Genomic DNA, 23,324 nt, shown 5'->3' with positions numbered 1-23,324 from the left:
TGCCCTTAGCCTTGTGTCAATGAAACCTGGCACATCTTTCTTGTGGTTGTAATTTAAATGAAACAACCAACTGCACAGCTGTCTCGGTCAAATTATGCAGGGCCATGTGGCCTTTCTTCCATTTTTAAAAGTCCAGGGCACCTCTGACCATGTTTGAGGGAAGCCCAGGGGAACAATGACCAACAAAAGGATAGTGATTATGCCAGTAAAGGATGTATATGTGCCTAAATGCATCAAATAAAGGCTGTGCTAAAATGGAAATGTTAGGTTTTACATAGAAGCAGAAGAGCACTGTGATTAAGACCCCAATTGTTGGGGTCAGACACAGCAGGGGTGGTACCCTAGCTCCATCAGTTAATATCACAGCCGACCTTGGGTAAGCCCCCATTTTCCTCATCTATAAAATGGGGAGAAGAAAAGGATATGCTACACTGAGATGTAAGGATTCAATGGGAGAATACGTAGTAAAGTTGTGACTCAATCAATGTGGGCTCTTATTATCAACTATCATAACACATAGAACTCACAAACACCACTGCTAGTCACCATGCCACTCAGTCATCTGTAACTCAGGAAAAGGCTAATTGTACTCTGTCTAACCTCTCATTTTACATATTTTCAAGGTGCAAATAGAACTGAAGTCACTGAAGTTTCCTATAATGCTGCACTGGATGTTTGAACATTACCCTCTCTACCTCTACTCCACTTCTCTGTGTGTGTGCCTCCATTTCCATCTTGAATCTCAGACACAGGAATGTGAATATTAACATCTATGAGGATGTATGCTACACCCATACTAACCAGCAGATGCATATATATAAATGAGTGAATCATTCTCCAGAATGAAAGGAATAAAATTATCAACTTAATTGTGACAACTCTATTAGATGATATGCGTTGCAGGGTAAGAGTCAACTTTTTAAAATACTGAAAGCAGAACTCATTGTATCTTTGCTCCTAGGGGCCCTTTAAGAGTTGAAGTTAAATTACAATCAGATGGCAAGAGGATAAGGACCTCGCCTCAGGGAATTTCCTAGGGATAAATGACCAGTTCTTGTCCACACTGGAAGGAGCTGTTGGCCCAAAGCACCATGGGGCCAGTGACCCCTTGCTGGTCATTAATCGTTACTGAATTCCCTGGAACCAGGGTCATTATTGCTAATATAAACTTAAATAAAAATTCCAGAGACGTATGGATTTCTTTTAATAGTTAGTCTTATTTCTTTTGGTTTTTATAGGGCATTTCTTGAGAATTAAGGTTCTATATATTAGTTCTGTAGTTGGTTTGTCTTAACACTAGATCCTGCCTAAAGTAAAGGCTTATTGGACATAAAGTAAGAAATGAAGAAAAACAAACAAAAAACAGGATATCCTGAGAGCTCCAAGTCTGTAGCTGGAATTCTCAGAAAATCATGATTCATGAAACTTACAATTTTTTTTTCTTTTGAGGTCTGTCAAAATATTACAATGTTTGTATGTAGGGGTTGAAAAATCTAGAACTTAAAAGATGATGGATAGATAAATGTCCACATGGAAAAGGTTTTATTTCTTAGTCCATCTGTGCACAGAACCAAAAGGTGTTGAAGATTTTATGAAATTCTTATTTAATTAAGCTTAAGGAAGTATGCTATGTTATCACACATGCACAGGATACTAGAAGATGATATAATTTCATACATTCATTCTAAAGCTATTCAATTATTTGCTTTTAAATATACTCCAAAAGTATAAATGTCAAATGGCTATGTTCACCATGAAAATTATTTAATGAGAATGCACTGTGTGCAACTCAGGGTATATCCTCCATGTACCAACATTTAGGCTGCTTCATTTGGAAGAAAATCTAAATCACAGCATGCAGTTAAATAGCTATGAAAGTTGCATAAGTTATAGCCTTTGGTAGGTAAATGTGCTTATCAATCTATCTCATTATTTTATTACCTTACAATTTTCTTTTCACTAGATCCTTTCCCTATATTGCCTAAGTTATGCCATCAATAAATTCAAACGTACTAACTCAATTAACTTTGTAAGGTACATTATCTAATGATCTCACCCAATAGGCCCCCGTCTTAAAAGATCTTGTTAATAGAGGTGGGCTTAGTAATAGTGGTGGACTACCTTTTCTTATTATTACCTAGCATATATCTTGATCTAGGTAATACAGAAGGAGTGTAAGTCAGTTGGGAATAGTTAGTTATTCAATTCTGTGAAATCACTATTTACCTTATACTAGTTGCTGCTTAAGCAAAGGTTTAATAATAGGCTATTGTCCAATCTTAGAAGAGGTGACCAGATTTGAGTACAGAGGATTAAAATCTTCAAGAGAGATGAAATCTTACAGCTCCTAAGTGTTCAATTTTTTCATTTTATATATATGAAAATTGAAACCCAGAGAAGTGGAGAGAAGGAGCTCACGCATCTGAATAACAGCAGAGGCAGTATTAGAAGCCAGGTCTCCTAGGTCCTAGTTCAACGTTCTATACCATATTAGTTTTTCTTTTCATTATAAATGAAAAATTTAACTTCAGAATGAGCAGTTGAATTTGTCAGGCCTGCATCAGAAACAAAACATGCTTGATATCTGACAGAAAAATATTCTTGAATCAGTGTTCAGAACAGAGGTACCTACTTGAAGATTGAAAATTACCATAGTAGGGCATGAACTTTCACTGAATCTAAGTAGTTAAACATTACACTAAATCTTGAAGGTTGAAGGTGAGAGAGTGACCTTGGATGACCAGGTAACAGTAGGAGTAAGTTGAATAACTCAATGAGTTTGATAGTGATTTAGCAAAAAGAAGGGTATTCTATACTAAATGTAATTTCCTAAAGTGAATATTCTGGCCGTACCACAAGCATCTCTGAGGTAGTCCCCAGTTGAGTAAACGAGTTAATACTATGTTTTGTAGTTGCTTCATAAACATTTACTGAATAACAAAACATACTAGTCCTTTGTCTTTCCTACTTAAGGGCAATGAGCCCAACAGGTTCTTGCCCTCATCCCTTCTGCAAATGAAAACAATTCAAGTACATAAAAAAAGAAAAACATTTTTTTTACTATTCTTTCTGGGTTCTGATATCAAAGTATTTGGGAGTACAAAAAAAATTCAGTTTGCTGAGTAATTGATGGCAATTTGGGAAAGAAGGAAAAGAGAAGACAGATAAATTTGAAATTTTAGAACATTGGCCCTAAATGACCAGACAGTGAGTGCAGACACAGGATAGACTTAGCACTTGACCACATTCAGACACATCAAAAATTGAAACCAAATGATTGAACCAAAATGAAAAAAATCAAATTTTCCCCAATCAACCCATTTTATTGGGGTCAGAGTGGCATATAACTCAGAGATTTAAATAATTGTTACTTCTTTCTTTCCCACACATCCTGACAAATACAAAAGCTGCTGAGAACTTGTCTCCTCCTCCAGCTGACGAGGTGAATACCTTTGCTTTTTGGAATCATTTTCCTGCAGTTCAGTTTGAGACTATGCCAGGGGATAATAATCCCTCTCAGTGCCATCCCCATAACTTCTGCTCTTTCTGGGCAGTTCAAAAAGTGTGATCATTATGCTCAAAGACAAAAATCACACACGGAAGTGGTTTCAAGTAGACAGGACAGTGTGTTTTTTTTCCCCTTTCACTATGAATTTTTCAGAATCATATTCTACCACAATGCCTCATTTCCTTTATTATTATTTTTGGAAAGGAAGGTTTACTAAATTTCTTTAGATTTAACTACAAGATAATTTTTTTAAACGAGGACTTACTTTGTAATTTGCCAAGTTCAATATTTATGGATGTCAGTACCTTCCAGAGAAAGGCAGTAGGGACAACAACTCATGAGAGGTGTGTAGATTAAAAAGAGCTTTTTATAAAACTCTCACTGAAAAATGATTATTGATGACAGATTTCTGACAAATAGAAACAAAAACTGTTTTTGCACAGTGCTTTGACCTCCTATATATAAGCAGAGTTGCAAATTAATGAAATATGAGAGCTTTTAAACATAAACTAGTATTTTATGATAGGATATTATTCTGTAGCTTCCTTCTCCCCTGTGACTGTTATAAACGCTTGGAAACTACATAACTGGTGCATGGTGCACAATGTTAGGCCATGCTGGAGATACAAAGCCCAAATCCAGAAAATGTAAGTTATACTGTTCCCTGAGGCAGATTTTACACAAGGTGAAATGGATAGCAGGGTTAGACCCAGATGGCCCAGTGTAGTAGCAGAAAAGCCACTGGAATCCGAGCCCAGGGACTTGGCATATTCTCCTGGCTCTGAGGTTCATTAGATCTTCGGGCAAGCTTGCAGTGCTTCTCTTGGCCTTAGCATTCTCATCTGTTAAAATGAACAGACTGGGCTACAATCTCTGAAAGTCCCCTCAGATCAAATGTAAATTGGGCTTTACCTACCAGAACCTAAATTCTTAAAAAAAAAAAAAAAAAAAAAAAAACTGCCTTTGAAATTTAGTTAGGTTATTTATTAGGTTGATGAAGCTAAATGATTCATTCTCTATATCCATGAAATGGGTACCAAAAACCCTGCCTATCTTACAGTGTTCTCAGGGAAGAAAAAATAATGTCAATCAAAAAACTTGGCAAACTAACAAGTGCTAAACCCATGTGAGATACTTACTTCACTCCCTCTACGAGATCTATGAGTGATAGAATTAAAGTATTACATTTCCAAACTTAGTAAAGATCAAAGTTTCTTAGAGGGATGAGATTCTGAATGTGGAATTCCAAGCATCAGCCAGAATTGGGTGGGAAAACCTTTCCTGCATTTTGAAGAGCACCACAAATACTCCTTATTGTTTTTTAATCCCGGCTTGTTTAATCAAACCTCAAGGAGACTTTTCTGGTGGAACTCACAGACTTAAGTTCAAACTAAAATGAATATGCAAATCTGGAGCGTGGGGAGAGGAGTAGGGAAGGAGGGGGTGAAAGAGGAGGAAGAGTCAGTAAGTAAATATTTTCTTAATGAATGAAGATCCCATTTTTCATTCCTGAAAACTCTCACATTGTTTTAGGCTCATCAGAAGAAGCCCAAAGCTAACAGCAACAACAACAAAAACCAACAACCATAGGATTTGAAAAATCCAGTGTATTGGGCCATAGCCCAGAAGTTCTTCAAGAGAAAGGACCTTTAGGAAGCCCCAAGTCCAGTCTACACCCAGTGCTGCCTCAAAGCAAACTAAAGCACTGAAACTGTCTCCTAGGAAGCCTGGAGAATCCCCTGCACATTTTCACGATCACAAGGTTAGGAGTCTTTCATAACTGAACAAACAAAAGCAACTAGAAAAAATTTCAGTGAAAATAGACTTACAATTGTTTTGGAAAATAACAAATCAACCTAACCACATGTACTGGCAGAAAGGGTCACTGTAGGGTGTGATTGCATATCTCAGCAGCATTCAGCAACAGCCATGACTTTCCTTCGCACTTGAACTCCTATCCCTGTTTTAAATTCTGACCACTGAGAGAGCCTATCAGAGATACTGACCTGCTCATGTCTAGAACCCTCGAAACAGTTCCAGTGAAAGAACCAAGAGAGAATTATTTTCCGCCCAATTGGAAGAGCTATATATATACCTGGTTTGTACGAGTTGCTAGCTCATGACAGTCAATCCCTGGCAGACATTCCAGGGACCAGGCCACTCCTACCTAGGTTCCACAATTTTTGATCAAATTATCAAATTTTCGATCAATTATCCAGATAGTAAGGATAGCCCAGTGGATACCCACGGAGACAACAGCTCACTCCAGCCATTACTGGGAAGCTGAAGAGAGAAGTTCAAGAATCAGTAAGCGAAACAGAACTGTAAGATAATTCAGTTTCCTGATATTTATTAGACCAAAGTTTCATGAGATATCAAGAAACCATAACTAATTATCCCCTGATTACTTTGGGTATGTCATGATTCATGTTGCAGAAACATTTTTAAGCCACTGTCTTTCAACAATTTGGTGAAAGAAAAAAAAACCTAACATTTCATAAGTAATGTTGAGTACACAGTAATTTGGAAGAAACTACTATTAGTAAACTAAACAGCACTCTAAATAAAGAAAATTACTACTGTTAAGACATACTGTTTTGAGAATTATCAGGAAGAGTACAATGCTAACACTGCTGTATATAAGAAATTATTCAAGTACGCATTTGAGTAATTCTGCATTTTAATTTAACCCTTTGAAACATTAATCAAACCATGGCTAATTATAGGAATTAAGGAATTAAACGATGGAATCTTCTAAAAGATATTATTTAAAAGGCAGTTTATACAATTACTTGTATAGATGTTTGCTTTAAAGAGGAAAACAGTTCTACTGTAATGAAAAGGGTCTTAGAAAATTAAATTAACAAGGGGGGACCAGGCTGATATGAAACTAAATTAGCATCAAATGCAAATTACAGGGTACTTAATGGTAGAAACAGGTGCAGAGAAGAACCCTAAATGAGATAAATGAATAAAACATCCCTCTCCACAAATGTGGAAGCTGACACAAAGTCAATGATATGAATAATTCAGCAGCCTCCACACTGCTGTTGAGGTCAGCCTGCCTTGACCTTTGAAACAGGAAGTAAAATTCAGTTCAAATTTGAGTGACTAGAAATATAACAGTTATTTGTTTTTTATATTAAAAAACCCACAGAATCTTTTTAAAGAACAGATACAGGAAATATGGAATAGAACTGGAGTTTGAATTAAAGAGACATTATATAAACCGGTAAACAAAAAAAAAATTATAAGATTTTACCCAAAGTGTATTTCAATATGGAAATCCTAAAAATAAAAATAATTAAAAGCACATATATGCTTGGGTTATTGATCAAATTCCCTCTGAAAACCAATTTTTAAATATTATGTCAATGTGAATGTCCAAAGGCATGTTACGATTTTTAACTCATGTATTTTTAGTAGTAATGCAAAGTAATTTCTCATCTCTATATGCTGAAATTTGCTTAAACTAGATTTGTAAAATGCTGTGTGAAGCTGCCTTATTTATTCTTCAGCCTCTCACTTCGTAAATGCCGCATCCCCAAAATTCGTTTATCTTATAAAAATGCAACCTGGGTTTTAAAGACAAATCATTCTCAAAACTATTTACCGTGGCTTTTTGTGTCTTTGATGCTTTTTTTCTTTCTCTTTGCATGCTTCAAAAGTATTTTGTACAGTCAGATAGTGAAAATATTCTCCTCATTTCAAATTGAATTTGGTGTTGCTAGAGATTAACAGGGCATAACAACAAGCCAATTTCTACAAGCTAGAAGGACAGCAAAATATATATGTGTATCACCCTCATTCTTATTTTCGGGATGGCATCGAAGATGTTTGATAATAGCAGTTATCCCTGTCCTCCGACTGGTTCTATTAATGGGACCCACAACTTGGCTATCTACCTTTCATCCATCTATTGTGCTTGTCAGATAAAAGATTATGTTGAAAGATGAGCTTAATTTTATCTTCCACATTTAGAGAGGGTTAAAGCTACACACACACAAATACACACACATACACATGCACCCTTGAGCCATCTAAGAGAGCAGTGATAAGCTAGATCTATGATTATAATTACCCAAGGAAGAAGTTTGAGAAATATCCCTTCCAAACCTGAGTGTTTAGCTGAGGCAAAACTAAAGATGTAGGGTGGGTTGTTTACTTTAAATTATTATCATTATTATTATCATCATATCAGCTAAATCACTCCTTGCTCGACATTTAATAAAGGGTGATAGACCAAACACTGCTGATTTGGGGTTTGCCGTAATGACTGACCTAAGCAAGGGCTTTGTGTACAAAGTGGCTCCCCATTAAATGAGGGCTCTGTGGAAGCAGCTGGTTCTCATTTTGAAACAACCGGTTTCTCTATCCCCAAGTGCTAAAGAAAATAATCCCTGCAATCTACGACTACACACTTTCACAGAGGCAGGAATGAGAATTTGATGGTGGAGATAATTAAAGTCATTCCTGGAACTTTCAGCAAAAAGAGGGAACGAGGTGGGGTAGAAAGAAAGAAGAGTCAATGAGAGTGTTTAAAATTAAACTATGACAAATCATTCTGAGTGGGCAAGAGGGAGACCCCGCCCTTTATGAAACTCAGTGGAACAGCCCCACTTCCATCTGCACCGGGCTGCTCCAGAGGGAGGCCCGAGAGGCGAGATGCGATTAGTCAGAGCGACAGCCCCAGTGGCCGGGTGGGAAGCCAAAGAATCGAAACATGGCTTGTGACTGATGACACACGACACTGAGGTTTTTTTTTTGATGTTGTTCTTGTTGTTGTTGTTAAACTTTCAAACTTAAACAAAACAGCCAGGAAGGAATTTCCAACAGTCTGTTGTGACTGAAGTACAGAGATTGTTTTAACATTACACAAATTATAAAGATGGCCTCAGATACCCAAACATCCTCATCTTTCAATCTTGATAACTTGTTATTATATTTTATTTTTTTAATGCTGCACAGTTCTACAATAAGAACTCATGTTCAAATAGCCTGAATGACATTCATCTGAGCCTACATTCTCTGCCTGCCTACAGATTTCATGAGCTTTGGGAGGAAAAATTAAAATTATCTGTAAGCTGTCTGCACTATCTGTCTGTGGCAAGAAAAAGAGATGGGCTCAATAAGGACAATCCAGGGCCTCTCAATTAACCTGATTAGTTCAGCACATTGCTCTCCTGAATGACACCTTATCTTGAAAATGAGAGAACTTCCTTCCTCCAGGAGACACAGATGCAACCTATCAAATGGGCAGGGCTCCTGCTTCTCCTCCTTCTTCCCAGTGCACAGGTCAGAGAGATCGCCAGTCCTGGCGCCTGATTGGATTTTGTGTCCTAAGGACAGAAGGCAAGCTCCCTTCTGCCCAGGTGGCCTTGAAGAAGGCTGGGAAAAGGGATGCCCCGTGGGCAACTTCAAGCCCTTCTTTCAGAGTCAACCAGGCACATGATGGGATTGGGGGGTGGGAGGCAGGAGGATCTGGGAAGGAGAGGGAGGAGAGAGAGAAACCAGAGAAATAGAGTGAGAAAAAAAAAAAATCATTAACCCTTCAGTCACCAGAATAGCTTGTCAATACTGTGTCCACAAGAAAAGACAAATTCTTAAGTCTTCTAACATTACTTAAACATGGATACTCTATCACCAGTTTCACATTTGACACAAGACTGAGAGGTCACAAATTTGTTTTGTTTTTTTTTCAAAGTATGGTTTCCCTCAAACTCTAAAATATTCTGGGCTGTAAAAGATACAAGATGTATGTGTTATTTTTTAAACTCAAGTTTGTGTATGTAACAGACATTCTAGTTAGCGGAAGATACTCTTGAAAATGTGTCGTGAGAATGTCAGTAGCACGCTTTTTACTTACTTGTCTACCCCGTGATTTATTGGATCAATTAAACAGTTAGCAATGAGAAGATTTGCACGGTAATCGCATGTAGATTAACATTTTTAAGTGTAACAAATTTAATATTTTATCTTAAATTTTCTGTTTCTCATAATTCTTTTATGGCAGTGCCATTTCACGATGTTGTGTAGTTGTAACAAGCCTCTCTAGGCCAAGCAATGTCTACCAGATTCAACAAATTTCAAACTCCTTTTATTCATTCTTTCATTTCACAAAAAACATTCCAAGGCATCTACTACACACACAAACACACATACACACACACGAATAAGGCACTCTAATGAGTTCTGGGGAAATGGTGGCAACCAACACAAGCTGTCATTGTCCTCTTGGCTTCCAGTTTGCCCTCAAAAGAAGTCATCTGCCTCATTGTGTTCAGCAAGATCACCAGGAACTAAAATTAGAAGGCTTGGAGCCAGAAAGGTCTTAAGAGATATCTTCATTTCAACATTTAAAAACAATTCACCTTGTCATAACTATGCACTAGATGCCCAGCACTGTGCTAAGTCATCTTCATGTACTACATACTTGGATATAAATTAGCAACAATTACTCTTATCCTTCTTTCACAGATGAACAATCATAGGTTGAGGAAGTTAAACTGCCTGTAGTCTCACAGCACTGACAGAGCTGGGTTTGGACTTGAGGTGGTCTATCTCCATAGCCTGCTTGCCTGATCCAGTATGTGAATTGCCTCAAAGGACTACAATAAAGCCACCAGTTTACCCAAGTGCAGTATCTCTGGGTGTGACCTAAAAGACAGCTTTAATCTGGGGACATTTTTCCTCTTCAACATGATTCCACTTTAAAATAGTATTCTTTTTTTAAAATAAAAGATGTATTTTTGTTTACATTAATAAATCATTTCAACTGGTCCCCACCCCTCCTTTTTCTTTCTCTCTCAATCTGTTTCTCTTTCCTCAAATCAGGGACACTGAGAAAGCTCCAAGAGGCCAGAAATTGCAGCCACATCTTTTTTACTGTTACAGCCCAACCCAAAAAACAGTGCATGGCACATAATAGAGGCTCAATAAATATTTGTGGCAAGTGAATTCTCATCCAAGAAGACTCAGCCGCCATGATTAACTTCACTGACATAAGGACACTTACAAGAGTTTCCAGGCAAGCACTGTGGAATAGCATGTAAAGCCACAGCCTGGGATGCTGGCATCCCATTTGGGCACTAGTTTGAACCTTGAATGCTTCACTTTGATCCATTTCTATGCTAATAGCCTGGGAAAAGCAATGAAAGATGGTCCAAGTGCTTGGGCTCCTGTCACCCACACAAGAGATCTGGATGAAGCTCCTGGCTCCTGGCTTCAGGCTGGCCTCAGGCTGGCCACTTGCAGGCCCCTGGGGATGATCTCCCACTTTCTGTATAGCTACAATGTTAAAAATAAATAAATCATTAAAAATTAAAAGAAAGAAAGCCCCATGACAAGGATCACATTAGAATTATAATCCACATAGAATGTATTATGGTCAAACTGCAAGAGCTGCCTGATTTTAAGCAGCTGATAGGTGCCAAACTCAGTTCAAGCTAATTCAACTCACAACTCTTCAAAATGACTTTCCTATTTTACTCAGGTGCAGACAAGCAGCAGCAAATGGACTTAAACCCTCACCAATGGTTTCCAAAATCTATGAATTTTTCCATCACGTAATGCCTTCTCCAAGATTTCTCTCTGGATTAGTGCATGCTTATTCCTAATGAAAACAGAGTGGTACATTCATCAGATTAAATAAGAATGCAAGATATCCAGTTTTGCCTCAGCAAAGGGTACAATAATCAGTAGTTCATTTTTCAATCTGAAAAAGAAAAGTGCAGCATCAACTAATAAAACAAGTTAGACAAAAGGTGATACATGGAAAAAAATAATTGTGGATGCTAAGTAAAATAAAACAAATGCTATGAAATATAGAAAACAATGCTTTTTTTACTGAGCAATTGAAGATGGGGAAACAAATGGGCTAAGAGCTAAAAAGTTCTAAACCCTCAATTTGTTACTAATACAATAATCTATTGAGATGTGTGCCTCAGTTTACAGATGTATCAAACAAAGTTTATTTGTGCACTCATATTTTTACAAGGAGAATGTTCTGAACTTCACACTTTTTACAAGTACCATTCAGAGATGAAATTATTGTCCAACTTACAATGGTAAGGGACTTTGGTGGTTTAGATGTAAGGTGCTCATAGGCCATGTTTGGATATTGGTCTTAATGAGAACACATGGGCAGCCAGCATAGAGCATTCCCACACCTACAGCCACTGGAAACAGTACCGCAATTTTCAGATTCCCTGAGATGCATGCTATACAGCTCAAGGTAAAATATGGCTATAAAAAAACATCAACAAGCGCCAGCATTGTGACTCCGCATGTCATATAATCCACGTCAGAGTTTCCATTGCAGCCCCAGCTGCTCCACCTCAAATCCAGCTTCCTGCAAATGTAGCTGGGAAAGGAGCAGGATGATCCGATTATTTCGATCCTTGTCATCTACGTGAGACATCAGACTAGAATTATTCTTTCCTGATTCAGATCTCATGTAACCTTTCTCTTCACCTCTATTCTCTCCATCACCCTGCTTTTCAAGTAAGTAAATAAATAAACCTATTCTTTAAAACCCAAGATGGCATAGAGACATTGGTTTTCCATACCATTGGTAATCAGTTCAAAGATAATCAGTGGAACACTCAGCCAACTTTCTTTTCTAAGGAACATTTTTAAAAATACTAAGAGGTCTCTGTAATGACTGTGTGTGTGACCACACCTAATGCATGTCCAGAGTTCTTCAAATCAATTTTGCATTTATGAGGGAACTGATAATACATCCACAATTCAAAAAAAAAATGATATTTTAAGGGAAAGGTATTGGTACAGCCATTAAGACACTACTTGGAATACCCACATCCTGAATCAAGTACATGGGTTCAAGTTCCACTGCTACTTGTGATTTTTACTTCCTGTAAGCTCTAAGAGCCAATGATGACAGTTCAATGAGTTCACACCCAACCTCCCATGTGGGAGAACTGGATTGAGGTTGGAGCACCCTGCCTCAGCCTGGCTCAGCCCAAGCTGTTGCAGATATCAGAGTAAATCAGAGGATAAGAGACTTCTTCCCGTGTGTCTGTTCTGCCTCTCTGCCTTTCAAACACATTGCTAACAAAAAAAAGTTTTGAAAGTTTTAAACAGTATATTTTAAGAAATGGAGAGCACTTGTGTTGGCTTTCTATCTCTGGATTGAGTTGTTGGCTCCCAGCCTTAGTTCAGCCTCGCTCTGATATTCACAGTGCAACAAGAGGAATTCTAATAGTTTACTGAACAGCTATAAAGAGACTGCAAGTAGTATGCTTATCTGATATTCAAGTGCTTCAGTCTATACAAGAGCTTTGGTCAAATCATAGCCATTTTGGACAGGTAGGAAGAGGAACAACTTCTGACCACCAGAAAAATATCCAGTCATGTGCCCAGCCCCTGGGTGTGTACCATCAGTAGTTAATCCAGTGTGTGCCAGGCAAGGGTCTTACAGCACCAGCAGAGAATAACACCAAACGAGAAAGAAGCTATTATCATAGAATATCTGCACACTTCACTTGAACAACTTTTGATTCATCGATTTAAAAAGGGAAAGTTAGTAAAACCTCAAAAATATTGGATTCTGACCCTGCAGTTTTCCCAACCTACAGAAGGAATCATCTTCTTATCCCCACCAACCCCAAACTGTATCAATATCTGATTGACTGAGTAAAAAATGAACAAACATGTCCTTGAGAGATTCTTGATACATTTTTTAAAGCATCACAACCTTAACAAGGGCTAAAATTTAAGAATTTTGTCAAATCTCTCTAAAATAGACAGTGACCACTTCCAGATTTCAAATGCTCTCATGCAGTTTGATGATGATTTTTCTCTTTTTTCCCCTTCCGTGGCAATGAAAGTGTTAAAGAAAACAATAAAAGAACAAGTGAGTGTACCGGGTAGGATTTACTGGCATTTACTTTTAATCTATGGCCCTTTACTCTGTAGCTTATCGCGCCTCTGTCAGTCCTTTTTCCTCCTTTATATTTCATGAGGAGCCCCCCATGCTGCTACTGAGAGACAGAACCCAAGTGTCTATAAGCTTTTTGTCAGGTAAAAAGAGAAGAAAAAGGAAAGGAACAAGAGGAAAAGCAAAGCTAAGAGGCATCTATTAGATGTCACTAGGCTTTTGTATTCATGTCAATGATTCAGGATTAGAGTATTTGAAATAATCTTATTGCGAGGAATCAAAAGGCCCACCAAGAGAGAGGCAGCACTGGAGCATATGGCAAAGGCGCGAACAATATCTTATTAAAGATGTGTTGGCTAACACTACCACTCTATATTATATTACAAAACTATTGTGCCTCAAACAGTTAGAAGGACGGTATAGTTACCAAGGACCATTTTGAAGGTTATTGTGTGGGATCAAGCTATAGAATTTGCCAGCTTGTCTAGCTGTCATTCCAAGTAGGTTTGGGGCATATTTGGAACTGGAAACAGAGCACTTCATCGCCAAAAATAAAAATTCTGGATACACACAGGAGGCTGTCCTGTTCCCACTGAAAATGGAGTACACTTTGCAAGTACGAAATGCCAATGGCATGGTCTCCTCCACAATCAGCTTCATTAAGTTTGCATCACTTGACATATGTGCCACCCTCCTCTACCCCAAGGAAAATACAACAGAGCCTTTTTATTTTTTTTTTCCTTAACTGCCCTCCCCATGAAGAATACACACACATACAGATATTCTTTCAGCTTCACATTTCAGCAGGATTAGGGCAATTAAAATTTGATCATAATAAATGCTGTAACATTAAAGCCTTCATCTGCTTCTGGACAGAATGGTAACTGGAGAACAGTTTTGAAGGGAAATTTATCTGCATCTACTCACACCCTCAAAGGTAGCAAGCAAGCACGACATGTATAGTTCACCTATTTCACTCATTACAATAGGAGTACTGAAGTCACTTTTGCATTGTTCTGGATGGTAGACAGTTAACATAGTTTGTAAAGAGAAGCATAGGGCAGGAGAGGAGTGAGAAGAAAGAATTACCAATCTATTTCAGATAACACCTCACACAAGTTAAAATCACCAAAAATATCATCTCTATGCTAGAACCTGTAAGTGGAATTTTTAGAATCTGGTCAATTTTTATTGGACAGCATGGTCTGGTGCTGTTTGTGAAGAGAAGTAAGAGAAATTTATCAATGGAGAATCATGCTTGGGAAGGGACAGGTTGTTGTTCCATTCTAATCAGCTTCTTTTAGAAAGTAAAAGTATATCTAATCGAGGGATATAGCCTCATCACAAACTGATTTGCAAAGTTGCTAATATGACACACTGGGGACTTTGTACTGTTTTTCTGTATTTTCTCAATTCTGTTACAAAAGTAAAGCTGCGAAGACATGGTATAAGCATCCGCAGCATCAGCTGACACCCAGGCCATGCTACAGGCACACAAACACCGCGGATTCTCTGAAGCTCCGTTAAATACATTTCTTGGAAGTTGGTGCCATTATTTCCTTTACAGGAAAACCACTGTTGTTCATTATACAGTGTCTGCAGTAGTATTATACTATGTAAAAGTACTACATTATGATATATTGTCAGCATATTTGAAATGCATTTTAATGTATCCTGGTTGTGTATTTGGGAATAGATGGTAGCAAATGGAATATACCCTGCTATTAGCTTATTGTATTAGTTATTTTCTTATCATGGTAGCAAACGGCACACAAATGTACAGGGCTCATCTCATATTCATAATGGTATTATCTGACATGTGATAAAATTTAGAATGATACTCACATAAGTCTCATCGCTAATAATCACATACGAATTCCCACTGAGAAAACAAATGTTTAAACACACTAGGGTTAACAAACAACTGTAAATTCATGCCCTGGTGTCGATGCTGCCTTTTCACTTTTGAAAAATGCAGTCCTCTCAAACCAACCAAAAGGACTGCAATTATCTTGCCTAAAGCAATTTTTAAGTGAATTCCTCTTCCTTTTATTTTAACTGAGCATTCAAGGTTAGAAAAATCAGGTGGTAAATCTGCTCAGAGAAATACATTTACATTTTCTAGTTCTTTATGCAGAATGATTATGTTTGGTGGTTGACCCTACTAAAAACTGGAAGACCAAAATAATAGAGTTGAAAGCGCAATGAAATGAAGACATGGAACTCTGACTAAAAGCCTCCTTTACAACATCAATAAAAGCATATCTTTACATTCATATTGGCTGATTAATTCATTTTTATGGATGACAAAAAAAACTTCAAATGAATTTTAGAATTTACCTCTGGTGATAAAAGGAAGTCAACTCATTCACTTCTGAGGGTTCCAAATGCTTTACAGTCTTACAAGAATATATACCCTAACCCTGCCTGATGGTTAAAAATAAAAATGTGTGTGTGTATAATATATTTATCCTCTCTATATATATTTATATATAGTCTAACACTAAATTTTACCTATTATAGAGTGTCTATTATACAGTTAGATATAAACACACAGATACCCTAGGTCTTCAAGAAGCTTATGAAATATATACTATCTTTTAATTCCATTTTCAGTTTTAACATTTTTAAAGTATAATAAGGTCAATGTAAAAAATAAAATTACTGTGGTGAGGTGACGAGTCAACACTATAATTTTCTGAACAATACTAGCACATCTCTTAAATGAAGAACAAATTTCATTAGGATTCCTTCCCTGAACAACCCAAACATGGCTAGGTTCTGTTCAGATAATGCACATATATCACATAAAATCAACAGGTAAAATGGACATTCCAATATTTTTGTTATTGAAAATTCCACTTCAACAATAATAATGAAAAAAATTAGTGTTATCTAAATCAAAGTAATTTAGATGGGGAAGATCTTTGTATGATTCTGAAAGAACAAATACTTGCATACACTTTTCTTTCTTTCTTTCTCTTTAGGAGACCCTTGGAAAAGTACAGCCTAAAGTAATTCCAAACAGAGTAGTTTTTTCATGTTTAAAAAAAACTCTGTATTATTTTAATGTCACATGTCAAGGCCTATATGTTATAACTATAAACATAGATACAGGTATTCTTGTAAGAGGAAAAGAAAGACATGGCAAATCTGTCAAAGTTATGTACAAGCAAACCCAAAATTGAACCCATGTTTTAAATATCAACTTTGAAAAATCAAAAACTTTCAGCTGACTGATTATTTCCTGGAAGGACTAGATCTAAATTCACACCAGACAGAACATGATTTGAGAAGAAATTTCATCCTTTATTTCAATTCATTTTTAAAAATGTGTTTTGTTAACAGCTAAGCATTCACAGAACTAGGAAATGAAGAATTGGGCCCTTACTATCTCCCTGGACTTTGTAGTCTCACAATTACATTGGTCTCACTGTTGCTAAACTGTCAACACACACACACACACACACACACACACACACACACACACTGAGCTGTTCTCTATCTTGTCCTACCGAAGAGAAGCACCACAAATACAGCTGGATATTTCAGGCCTTTTTGTACAAGCAATGCTGTAGTAGAAGTTTTAGGAAGAAAAAGTGCTTTGTAAAACCATCTGCATTCACTGCTCAAAGACAGTTTAGGAAAATACGGAGTTTTGTGAGGGAAATCAAGCATGGGTGCTAATCCTAAGTCGATAAGAAATTAACAGTCTACATGCTTAATATATTCAACCCAATCATTTTTAAAGAAGTTTCCATTAGGAAATGGAAGTTTTTAATAGATTCAGAAAAACTGGGTTCCCAATTCAGACTACCCTATGTGACTTTTGTCATTATCATCTTTTCTGATTCTTACAAAGTAAACCTAATTAAGAACCTCCCTCATTAGTCTTCCAGAAAAATTAGCACAGCTTATGCTAATTACTCCTGCAAAATTTAATAAAGTCCTTGAAATGGGAATAGTCTAATGAGGTTTTATTTATTGAACTAAGATAACTCCAAGGAAAAAGGTTAGGACACAAGGATATCCAATGTAGTAATAAAACTACAATTTATTCAATTTCTAAACATGAATTTTATTGCAAACCTTTTAAATTCAAATATGAGTTACTGCGTGAATATGTTAAATCAATCTCCCCCTTAATTTAATAACTGGCAGTCACTTTTTGCTTTTTACTTTAACAATAATAACTACACATAGCCCTTTACATCAGCGGTAATGCAATTTGCTATTATTAGTTCCTGGTCATCAGCTATTAAATCTAACACATTTGACTTTTCTCATGTCTACACAGCCCAAATATCTGGATCATTAGGCACAGGCTGGGTTTTGTGCCTCATAATCCAGCTATCTGGCATCAGGCAGAAATTTAATCCGGCAGTCAAACCCAGATGTACATTTCCTACATTTACAGCAATTTTCCTATAAACTTTTTTTGAAGTGACTTGACAAATTGGTACAATCGTAGAAAGAATGTGGGTCATATTTTTCTTACTTTGTTGCATGCCATTAGAATGAAGTAGAAACCTATTTTCTACATTACAGTATGCAACTGCTGATTTTGTTAATTCCACTTTCTGATAGAATATGCCAAGCCGATCTCCCCAAATCACTAGCAACAAAGAATACAGCCAAAATTTAACACAGAAATAGCTTGCCCTGCACCACTGCCATATGACCAGAGAGCTTCTTCTATCCATCCTATAAATAGTTTTCCTGAATAACCACTGCTAAAAGTCTTTGGACTGATAAAAATAGCAGTGTTCTTCCAAATTCTGAAGGACAAGCAATGAGAGTTAAAAATCATTGGTGCTCAAAAGGTGATTGCATGTTAAAATTAAGCTAAACTTTAATGCCAACAGTTGTCTATATACTAAGCTCTATAATTGCAAACTGTGGGCACCTTGTAAAAAAAAAAAGTTACTATTGCTACTAAAAGCAGGCTCCATAGGCTATTTTTACAAAATATTCAGGAATTCAAATCCATTAGTCTAAAAACAAATCAAATCCTAAGCACACAACACAGATATTATGTAATCAGTAACAGAATCAAATTGGAAACTATGAAATTCAAACACAGCTGCATCATTTTTTTCCTTTGCAGCAAGTTCATGGAATTGAAAAATCTTTTCTATTTTGTCCTTCCTTGCATAAGTTTTTTCGTGTTGTTATTCCTTTCCTTCGTTGTTAAAAATGGGAGTCTCACATATCACCACAGACAAGACTGGAGCTTTTAGAACCTTTGGCAGACTGAAGGACAGAAACATTGTGAAAACTTGGATGCAAATAAAAATAGCTAAAAGGGGGTTTTGCATATCAACTGGCATTACTGCATGAAAATAAAACTCAAGAGGGACAGTACAACAGTCAGCAAATAAACCTATTTCGGAACTTATGCATATGCACTGTGTTTCGGGCCTTTTCGGGCCTTTTTAAAGTACTCTATCTTAAGAGAGCGGGATTCGCTACACACTGTTTTCTACTTTGTCAAACCAAACGAGAAAAAAATGAACAGGATAAATGTCATGAGCAATATCTCTAAAGCCACCAACAGCATGAAGTGCGTACTTATTCTGCCTAAAATGTTTGAACTACCCCAGCCAAGAAAAGGTTTTAAGTACCCTACTGGGACAGATGCAAGGCGGCAACAATAGAAGCCACATTAATGCAATCCAGGTAACACAATCCTGTTTCAAAAACTCAGGCTGGGCTAATTACAGTGCTGCTGAGTCAAGTTTCTTATGCCATCGCAACCCACAGGAACAGGTCAAAATCAAATGTTATTCAAACCACAGTCATATCAACCTTCTATATCAGAGTCACAGCTTAAAACTAAACGAAGAACTTAAAAGCTTAACCCATTCACAAGCAAAAAGTGTTTTCACTGCGGGTGGCAAGGTAAGCTTCCTGTTATCATTTAAACCAAAAGAAACTGTGTCACAGAACAAAATGCTTATAATTTCAAAGTTTGGAGGTAGATTTGTACCTGCCCTTAATTAAAACACTGTCTTCTTAATAAAAGAAAAAGAAAACTTTCTTAAGACAACAAATGGTATTTTTAAGATGTATAATTAAATGAAACAAAGAGCTTAAAGGATAGATTTATTTCTGATCTTATGCATGTGACAACTCACACGTCCCTTCGCAGAAAAGTCAATTACATGAATGCTATGTCTGCTCTTCTAGATGCACATGCTACCCCAATTCCATAGGCAGCACACAACAGCATTAGCCTCATCTCTTAACTTCAAATGAAATGCTAATATTCATATCAAGCAAAAAAAAACACACAATAAATATTTCGGAGAGATGATTATTGGTTATCAATATTGGGTTTACATCTAAAAATATATAAATGTCAGAAATGAACAATCCATCTCAATGTAAGTAATGATGAAGCAAAATAAAAACTTGATTTCAGGATCTTATGACCTGAAAGATGATAATCAAGTTCCCAAAAGATGAAGAATTGAAACGACAGACAAGTATCCTCACTGTTGTTATCAAAAGTTATTATTTCCAAAACCCAAAAAGGAGTTTTGTTTGGCTATTGGTTTCCTCAGTGAGGGATCAGGTCTGTCTTATCCGCAAGTCTTTTTCCAGCTAGTAGAGTACGTTAGCTCTTTGCTTAACTGACAATTGACAGTATCTATAAAGCTTCCAGGCCATTTAATTCTCAATGAGTAATGCTATATAACAAATGGTTTATCATACATGTTTCCATACAATGAATTTCAATAATTAAAATGTAAAATGAATATTTGGAATGTGATTTTGCATAATGTGTGCTCACACTGATTCAAAATTACACCAAACAACTAAAACAGATTTATTGTTCTACAGTGATTTACTTGGTCATGTCAGATTAGTAATATGGATCTGTTTAAAAACACAATAATTAAGACAAGTAGGATAAATTAATCAACTTACAATACAGCATGAGCTACAATCAAACCCGGGAAATAACAGTGGAAAATCTTGGTTCACAGATCTCTTTAAACTGCTTTTATGCATAAATAAAACCTTAAAATGTAGATGGATTACGTCCAACAGAACTACTGTAGCTAAAAATGATAATGATTCAAACATTTTTCAAATAAAAGTTAAATATTTATAAGTACCCAACCACATTTCATAAATCAAAAACTATTATTATTTTATTTCTGAAGCTTCCTGGCACAGCATGAGGGTTGAGCCATAGAAAGTCAGGAATGAAAAAAATATTCCTTTAGGAGCATGAATCAGACACACAACCAGCGCAATCCAAGAAACAGGCCTCCAAAGAACATTCCATATGGCTTTCCCAGGAATCACAATTGCTCGGCGCAGCGCAAAGCAAGACCAACAGTCAAATTTCAGCCACATACATTCCTAACCCTCACCCATGAGCGACACGAGGCAGGTGTTTCATTATAATGAGGAATAAGAATCCAGTGAAAGAAGAGTGCTCCCTACCTGTCAATTATCACTGGATCTGAGGGTGTCTCATTTCGGTTGCCACAGCTTTTCTTGTCACAACAGCGGCTATGAAGCAAAAGCGAAAGGATTTAGTACAACCATTACAATGTAAAATCATCATTTCAGTAGACAGAAGGTTCAAATTGCTGGGTTGCAAATGCTAGAATTACCACAAAGCCATACCTGGCAATCAACAGATCCCTGGGACAGAAATTCTATTTGGGTCACCTATGGGTTAACGGCCAGGCTTAACTTCTCCCTTCTCTGAGAAGGAAGCAGGGAGAGAGGCTCTCCAACAGCCATGGTTGACAACGCTGAAGTGGGTCTCCCCATCACTGCCTCTCAGTACACTGGGATTACATCTACCCAACAAGAACACTCAGGGTTGTGGGTGGCTCAAACACGCTTCCCTCAAGATCACATTAGTTGTGTGGGATATATTAATAAAAAGGTATGAGCGACTTCTCCCATTCCAGTCATTCTGTATTACACAAAGTCCTTTTCCTTTGCCATTCTCTTCTATGGGTAGCGTTTCCTTCACCCAAAACCTTTCCAAAAAATGCTAAAGCTCTAATTGTTTTTGAATAATCTTCATAAGAAGACACGTAAAGCACAAAAAATAAAATAAGCATAAAGCCAGATTTTTTTAAAATGAAGATTCACATTCCTCTGGCTTTCAAGGCCTACACTGGCACCGTTTCAGCTTTGCAGAAGTTTACGGGCCGTGGATCCAATGGCTAGCGTGGCCCTGACAATGGACACTCTATACCAGATCAGAGAGAAAATAGCCAGAGGCAGGCAAGAAACACATCTGCCACTAAAACACCACCCAGCTGTGACCTTCAGGCTGTCAGGTTTTTTTGTTTGTTTTTTGTTTTGTTTTGTTATGTTTTAACTAACATGTTTCTAGATGATGAGAGATTCGTGTTTTGAAAAGTACCCATGATCAACCCAAAACTACCATTCTGGGACTTGTTTTCAAATAAAAAAAAGTATGTCCCCTGGGGCACACCATAAAGACACTTGTATGATCCTTCCAGAAGATGGAGACGTTATCCAAGGCTTATACTTTAGCATATACACAAGCAAAATACATATTTTCCTTCTTACACATGCACATCTACATATGCACACACAGGCTTAGTGAATCACACAACCTAAATTTAGTGAACTACAGCAAAGAACAAAGTTGAACTTCACTTCAGGACATGGAATATACTCTTGCACAGTGAGTATTTCACCAAAAGTGGGAGAATGTCTCTCTCTCTTCATGGTAACTGTAAGTCTGAGAACAGAACCAGCTTCCAAATCTAGTGCTAATTCTGCTTGTCTCTCTTATGTTCAAAAAGAATGGTAATAATTGTTATTTCCTTTGTAAAATAATAATAATAAAAAAAACAGCTACAAAAACCACACCATCAACTGAATAGCTCTCTCTTTCTGGTTCTGAGGAAACTATCTCCTCTGAGTCCGTCCTTTGCTATCACTAGCATTCTAGCAACAGAAACCCAAAGTAGCCTGAGATCTAAGAGAGAAAAAGAAGCAAAGGAGTGGGAAGTACAGGTAGCTGGAACACATGCAAAAAAAAATGGTTTATAAAATAAACTCCATCATCCTTGGATGCTGACTCCCCACACCTCCATGTCATGGACTTGACAGGGTAACACAGTGGTAAGAACACTGGATCTGCAATCAGAGGCCCCTATGATACCTTGTGCATGGTATTCTTCATAGAGCTTCAGTTGCCTCATATACAAAAGGGGAGAATTGTAACCACTCCCTTGAAGTAGCCAGGAGCATACTCAATGCAATAGGAATACAAAGCCTGAGCTCTGTGGTTGGTTCTACAAAAGGCATCAACCACTAACACTCCTTTCCTCTAGTCACCACCTCTTCCAACACTGAAAAAAAAAAAAAGACCTGTTCTTTGCAGGGGCCATGTGTCTCCAAAAGCAGCCCACTGGCAATGCAAGTTCTTGGTCATTGCTGTCCTCTGAACCTAAAATGCTCTCCACAGACTCTTCCAACTTGCTTGATAGCTGAGGATAAGAATCTATATATCCTCACTGCCGCCATCCTCACCCAAGCCACTTTCATTAATCAAGTGGATCCCTACAGTGGTCTCCCACCTGCTTCTACTCTCTCATCTCCTCTAACAGTCTTTTCAAAATGTTACAGGATTTTATCACTTTGCTGCCCAAGACCTTCCAATGGCTTCCCACTACAATTAAAATGAATCCTTGACAGGACAGGACAACAGCCCACTACACACCCTCCTGATTCTTTGACCAGACTCACTGGCAAATACCTAGTCTTCCACTGGGCCATGTGCAATCAGACCTCAGGCACAGACCCAGGCAGGCATCTCCACATGGACTATTCCTCCTCTGGTCTATTCCTGGTCAGTAGACCAGTACTCTGCCCTCTGAATCCAGCCAAAACTTCTAAGAGATGTGC

General features: G+C 37.3%; 1 protein-coding gene across 9 annotated transcripts in view; it reads right to left on the bottom strand.

Annotated features, from left to right (window-relative positions):
• Window positions 1–23,324, bottom strand: part of EBF1 (EBF transcription factor 1) — a 390,172-nt gene that overhangs the window by 343,921 nt on the left and 22,927 nt on the right. For 8 of the 9 annotated variants that reach the window (XM_040987314.1, XM_040987396.1, XM_040987644.1 and 5 more), the window contains exon 6: window positions 20,865–20,933. The exons of the other annotated variant lie outside the window; for it this stretch is intronic. In XM_040987314.1, the coding sequence (XP_040843248.1) occupies window positions 20,865–20,933 (69 nt within the window). The remainder of the gene's footprint in view (window positions 1–20,864; window positions 20,934–23,324) is intronic. 9 annotated transcript variants of the gene reach the window in all.

Source organism: Ochotona curzoniae, unplaced genomic scaffold (assembly GCF_017591425.1).
Source record: "Ochotona curzoniae isolate NIBS_2020 unplaced genomic scaffold, NIBS_Ocur_1.0 contig_1, whole genome shotgun sequence".
Classification (NCBI taxonomy): domain Eukaryota; kingdom Metazoa; phylum Chordata; class Mammalia; order Lagomorpha; family Ochotonidae; genus Ochotona; species Ochotona curzoniae.
The sequence above is the reverse complement of the archived record's forward strand: the minus strand, read 5'-3'. Positions and strand labels throughout refer to the sequence as shown.